The sequence below is a fragment of the Nanorana parkeri genome, unplaced genomic scaffold (assembly GCF_000935625.1).
Source record: "Nanorana parkeri isolate BGI_ZX_2015 unplaced genomic scaffold, ASM93562v1 scaffold1530, whole genome shotgun sequence".
Classification (NCBI taxonomy): domain Eukaryota; kingdom Metazoa; phylum Chordata; class Amphibia; order Anura; family Dicroglossidae; genus Nanorana; species Nanorana parkeri.
The window spans coordinates 320,707-327,481 of record NW_017307798.1 but is presented as its reverse complement, the minus strand read 5'-3'; the positions used below and the strand labels follow the sequence as shown (position 1 = coordinate 327,481).

General features: G+C 46.2%; 1 protein-coding gene across 1 annotated transcript in view; it reads left to right on the top strand.

Annotated features, from left to right (window-relative positions):
* Positions 1-6,775, top strand: part of SGTA (small glutamine rich tetratricopeptide repeat containing alpha) — a 44,541-nt gene that overhangs the window by 11,822 nt on the left and 25,944 nt on the right. The window contains exon 3 of the mRNA XM_018570404.1: positions 3,452-3,558. Within this exon, the coding sequence (XP_018425906.1) occupies positions 3,452-3,558 (107 nt within the window). The remainder of the gene's footprint in view (positions 1-3,451; positions 3,559-6,775) is intronic.

Sequence of the window (6,775 nt, the reverse complement as noted above, 5' to 3'; positions counted from 1 at the left end):
TGGCAGATCGGAGCGGGGAAAGGGGAATCCAGCCCCTCCCCCTGTCATGGCAGAGAGCCGTGACAGGATCGAGAGGTGAGCGAACCCGATATGTGTTCGCTCACCTCCCGATCTACTGACCCGACCTGTGACAGTCTCATTGTCACAGGTCGGCTAGAACTATGAGGTGAGTGGAAATCACTCATCTCATAGTTCTTCTTTTTAAGGAGCGAGATTGGTCTATATGAGGAACATAATACCGGGTCCTTATGAGGTTTGGCTATAAGGACCAGATGGGCATCATACATAAAAGAGGGCAATGATCCTGAGTGTAAGCAAGTGTCATAGAGACTCAATAGTCTAGGTACCAGCTCCTCCTCGTATTTTTTATACCATTCCGCTGGTAGTCCGTCTGGGCCCGGGGATTTATTATTCGGAAACGATCGAGTAGCCCCGAGAATCTCCTGCTCCGTGAAGGCCCTCCCCAGCAGCTCCCTATCAGCGTTTGACAGCTGTGGCATGTCCACCGAATCCACGAGTATGTCCAATTGACTGACATCATACCCAGGAATCCGCTGGTAGAGAGCCTCATAGACAACAAACTCCTGGAGAACGTCAGCCGGATCAGTTATCATAGGAGCCGGATCATAGGAGGAATAGGTGGCATGAATGGCTCTTCCTATCCACCTCCTCTGCTAGGCCAAAATCTTTTTTCCTAGTGGGTGAGTTTCCTATAAAAAAACAACTCGTGGGTTATAGGACTGTAGGAACTTAAGCACCAATGCCCGTTTGAATGTAGAGTTCAAGCCTCTGACGTTCCATGATATAACTCGCAGATCAGCTGCCATCAGAGTGCGGAAAGTCAATAAGTCCAGAGAGTCCTGGAGAGCGGACTGCATGAACAGCGTAACCCAGTTCTGGGGAGGAGCGCCATCGGAGTCATAGCGTACAACAGTAAACATCCCATTAAACACCCTGCTATCCCACATAACAACAGTAACAAGCAAAATAGCTTGATATCCCAAAATCTGTTAAACTAGGTAGAGTATTACTATATACTCTAACGTAGGCCGTTAGTAAGACAAAACTCCAACAATGTCTAGCTGAGAATATACATTACCATATCGCTCCTGCAGCTCCCTACAGGAGTAAGTACATCCTCAGCTATGTACCCTTGCAGTCTGTGTGACACTAAGGCTAATGGCATCATTGTCAGGACCACGCGGCGGTGAGGCCACAGCAGGATAAATCGGCAGCGGATCATGTAGTTGGCAGGCTCAGTCCTGGTTATCAACGTAGGGAGTCCTGCCAGACTGCAGCCGTAGAAGGATCTTCAAAAAAACTTGCTAGCAAACTGCACCCTCAGTTTGCTAGGATAAAGCATGCTGTTTCAGACCTTTGTCACGGAGACGGCGCCTGACATCCACGAATGAGCGCCTCTTTCTCTGTAGTTCCGGCGAAAAATCAGGAAAAAGCATAATGGTAGCATTTTTTTTACCTCAGCTCCGACTCTCTTCTTCGGGCAGTAGCGAGGATCAGATCCCTATCCCTAAAATTGAGGAAACGGACCAAAAATGGCCGAGGAGGCGAGCCAGGAGGTCGGTGGCTCGTGGGCACCCAATGTGCGTGCTCCACAATGTAGGCCGCAGAAACCGACTGCAAATCCAGGAGTTCCTTGAACGCCTCAGCAAAGGAGGTAGGATCTGGGCCCTCCACCCCCTCCGGGAGCCCCACTACCCACACATTATCGCGGCGTAAGCGATTCTCAGCATCCTCTGAGCGTGCGGTTAACTGCTCCACTGAGCGCTGTAAGCTCCTGAGGGTCTGGGCGTGCTCCCCTGAAGTGTCCTCCAGTGTTCCCACTCGTGCCTCCGCTGTTGTAATGCGTCCTCTGATTTTGTCCATATCCTGACTGATTAGGCCGCATTCAGTGGCCAGTGTATCCATCCTGGCTATTAGGGTTGTTTTACTGGCCTCTATTGCCGCCAGGATAGAGTCCGTGTCATCTGGGGGATCTTTGCCCTGACAGGGATGTAGGCTGGCCGCGTTAGGGGCACTCACCACCGGCTCCATGTCTCCCCACTGAGCGGTCTGAGTGCTAGTGAGAGGGGGAGAGCGTGCAGCCAAGATGGCGCCGGCACGCGTGACAGGAGCAGGGTCTGAAGTCACACCGCTCGCTCGGGGCTAGGCCGATCGCCATCTGGTTCGCATGAATAGGTTGCCAGCTGTCAACGGACCACCCGCCAGGAGAAGGTAAGTGTAGAAGTCCGAATGGGCTAGCAGAGAAGCAGGATGGCTGGACGGATGATAGGAGCTGCAGCAATGGACGTCCGTTCAGCCTCATCCCGGGCACGCCCCCTACTTTTACTTTTTACTCTCAATGAACCTACATCCTACTCATGACTGGTTTTTCACTGTTTCCCTTACTGAACCTCTACACCTTTTCAGGGCCTTACATTTGGGGCTCCTTTAGCACCTTGGGAGCATTTTCTTTATTATTTATTCAAACCTTTTTATGGTACCCAAACAAACTGGGGCTCTTTTCACATCCTGGATCTTAAAGGAGAACTATGAGGTGAGTGCTTTTCACTCACCTCATAGTTCTAGCCGACCTGTGACAATGAGACTGTCACAGGTCGGCTCAGTAGATCGGGAGGTGAGCGAACACATAACGGCGTTCGCTCACCTCTCGATCCTGTCACACCTCTCTGCCGTGACAGGGAAGGGTCTCGATTTCCCCCTCCCCGGTCCGATCCGGCAGCGCTGACTGGCGGAACGGACGGGGGAGGGGGCGGGTACAGCTGGCTCTGCCTCTAGATAGGCAGAGCCAGCTGTCAGTCACGCAGCTGGGTGGATCCAGACATAATTGTCGGGATCCGCTGCGGCGTCTCAGTATACCGCGAGCTGTAGCTCGCGGTATACTGAGCTTAGGGTGACGGGAGGATGCCAGTTTGTGTCCTCCTGTTACCCTAAGGAGAACTATGGGGAAAAGCCTTAACCCCATAGTTCTCCTTTTTTAAGGCTCTCAATATACCTTTTTATAAATGGCCTAGTTGTCCAGCCTCTCTGAGGTGGGGTGTATAACCAGAGGTCTGCTGTGTATCCTCATGAACTACTGGAGATGGGGACATTTGTTCAGTGCCTGTCAAAAGGCAGGATTTCCCTTCACTTTTGGATACATGGTAGATATATTGGATATAGGATGATCTGCCTTTGAATACTCTCTTAAAAAAATGTTCTTCATCCTAACTATTTTAGGTAAATTACACCTTTTTTTCTGTCTTGTTTCTGCAAAATGAGGTGAGGGTAAATTATCCACAGTGGGGTTGAAGACAGCAATACAAACCTACCAAAGGTTCTAACCCTTTCCTACTCCATCCAAAAACTTAAAACATGGTTTTACTATAACTTCCTGCTAGCTAAAGTAATGATGTAATTGTACAACAATTAATTGTGTGTCTCCTTCCCACAGTTGCAATCCAGTGTCTGGAAACAGCATTTGAAGTTTCAATGGAGGATCGCAGCTTGGCCGTATGTCAGACACTTCCAGAGATTTTTGCAGCAGCAGCTACAGTACAGGTAAACAAATAGTGATCCAATGTCAATAAGTTTTCGTATTCAATATTTCACAGTTTTTAATTGCATTAATATTTTTTTTTTAAAGGCTTATATTTTCAATTTTGTTCAGGAAATGTTTAAAAGTTTTTTAGTTTGTGTTTTAACTGTGAAAATGGTCTTTTGTGAAAACCCGAATGCATGTACCATTGAGGTACTGAAGCAAATAATACATGTCTATATCAAACCATCATTATTCAACCATTTAAAAAGGTGTTTGTTTTGTTTTATACTAGGGATGTCCCGATACCACTTTTTCAAGACCAAGTACTAGTGCTTTCCCTCAGGTACTTGCCGATACCAATTACCGATATTTCTTAAAGGGACAGGTGACATTTTTAAAAAATAATACAGACTAATGATTTTAGGCCAATTTCTTTATGATTATGAAGAACTTTAATTTAAGACTGTTTTAGAACAATAAAACATTTGTATTTGCTTATACACAGCTGTAGTGAAACTACAAATACGATCATGCATCTGCCTCTGGGATGATTTACCCTATTCAGCAGGGGAGAATTGTAACTCTATTACTGCAGTGTAATGGAAGTGTGTACTGTGGATCATTTTAACCTGGTACACACTTCCAGTACACTGCAGTAATAGAGTTACAATTCTCCCCTGCTAACATGAATAGGTTAAATGATCCTTAGTACGACTACATATTATGTACTATGGATCATGATTTAACGTATTCATGTTGGCAGGGGAGAAATTGTTAGTCTATTGCTGTAGTGTGGTGGAGGTGTGTGCTGTATATATGTACTACATATACAGTACACACTTCCAGTACATTGTAGCAATAGATTTACAGCCAGCCTTGTCCCAGCTTCCCTAACTCACATTTCTCCGATCCCTGATGCCTCACGCGGTGCCCCTCGTAGTCGGCACTGGGCAGGATCGCTGCATCGCGTCTTGGTGCTCAGGTTGTGGCAGGCGCTCACAATTCTGCCCTGCTAACATGAATAGGTTAAATCATGATCCATAGTACATATACAGCATACACGTCCAGTACACCGCAGTCTGCAGCAATAGAATTACAATTCTCCCCGATCCATAGTACAACTACATATTATGTACCATTGATCATTTAACCTGTTCATTTTAGCAGGGGAGAATTGTAAATCTATTGATGCAGTGTACTGGACGTGTGTCACGTACATGTACTATATACTACATATAGAGTGCACTGCAGCAATAGATTTACAATTATCCTCGGCTAACATGAATGGGTTAAATGATCCATAGTACATAACATGTAGTTGTACCATGGATCATTTAACCTATTAATCTTAGAGGATAATTGTAAATCTATCACTGCAATGTATTGGGAATGTGTACTGTATATACAGGTGAAACTCTAATAATTAGAATATCGTGCAAAAGTAATTGCAGTAAGTGCTGCAAAAGGGGCCCAAACCAAGTACGGAGTACATATGCATGCTTGTACTTTTCAGAGGTCCGATATTGTTCTATGTACAATCCTTGTTTTATTGATTGCATGTAATCTACTTTTTTGAGGTTGTGGATTTGGGGTTCTTGGGGTTTTCATGAGCTGTAAGCCATAATCATCACAATTATAACAAATCACGGCTTGAACTATCTTGCTTTGCATGTAATGAGTCTATCTCATATATTAGTTTCACCTTTTAATTTGCATTAGTGAAATAAATGAACTTTGCACGATATTCTAATTATTCGAGTTTCACCTGTATGTACTACATATAGAGTACACTGCAGTAATAGCGTTACAATTCTCCCCTGCTAACATGAATGGGTTAAATGATCGGTAGTACAACTACATGTTATGTACTATTTTGTACTATGGATCATTTAATCCATTCATATCAGCAGGGGATAATTGTAAATCTATTGCCGTGCCTCACGATGTGCCTCGCTGGTGAGGTCATAGTCGGCGCTGTGCTGGAGAGCAGCGGCGAGTCAGCGCTGGTCCGTGGGAGGTGCTCAATGTGGGGTCCTAATTTACTGGCCGGTGACTGCCCAGAGGACGCCGGCCAGCTAAATTAGGACCCCGCCTGGAGCTCCTCCCACCGGACAAGCGCTGACTCGCCGATGCTCTCCCGCACCACAGCCCGAAGGCAAGGAAAAAAAATAGCACGAGCTTCGGCGCTATGTATCGGGGCATTTTGACATGTACTTGTCAAAATGCCCTGTATCGGTCCCGATACCGATGCACGTACCTGTATCGGGACATCCCTGTATTATACTATATATACAATATTGTTGAGATCCACCCAGCTGGCTGATTGACGGCGGGCCCTACCTATCTAGAGGCAGAGCCAGCAGTGACCGCCCCCTCCTCCCGTCTGTTCCTCCAGTCAGTGCTGGAGGATCAAAGAGGGGAGGGGGGGAATCCCTGCAGGGAGATGATCGGGAAGTGAGTGAGCGACAGTATGTGTTTGCTCACTTCCTGACCAACAGAGCCGACCTGTGACCGTTTCATTGTCACACGTCGGCTCTATGAGGATGAGTGTGAATCGCTCACCTCATAGTTCTCCTTTTAACTCACTATTCAACTCACTTTCCCCAATCATCTTCCAGGACAGCAACCTGAGAGATGATTGGTTGATCTCTGGCTGGAAAGAGTTTCTCTTCATATATCCCAGGGGCGCCTCCTGATCAAATTCTACAGTCTTTTTCGGTGTTAGAGCAGTGGCTTATCTTGCAGATGCTTCAGCAGAGTCTGTTCGAGCAGGTGCATAGATGATTGGGGAAATGTTCCGTTAGACTTACCGGTAACGGTCATTCTAGGAATCTTCCAGGACAGCAAGCCTACTTCCCACCCGGAATGATGTATGGTATGTTATTTATTGTTGGGTTGTCCCCTCGTTTACTGGGGTGGTAGTCTACTTTTATCACAACTGAGGTACGAGGGGAAGGGGAGGGGCTTTTAACTGTTTTGCTAATTGTGTTTCCTGTAGAAGGTGGAACCAATCATCTCTCAGGTTGCTGTCCTGGAAGATTCCTAGAAATACCGTTACCGGTAAGTCTAACGGAACATATTCACTGCCAACCATTCACTCGCTTACTCACGGTACTAGTTATAATTGTTAATAAACTTGACAGCACTCATGCCAGTTGTTGAAAAGCAGCTGGTTGTGAGGCTGTCACTAAGATGCCACTCTAAGTGTTATCTGTGCACTGTATAAAGATTACAAAA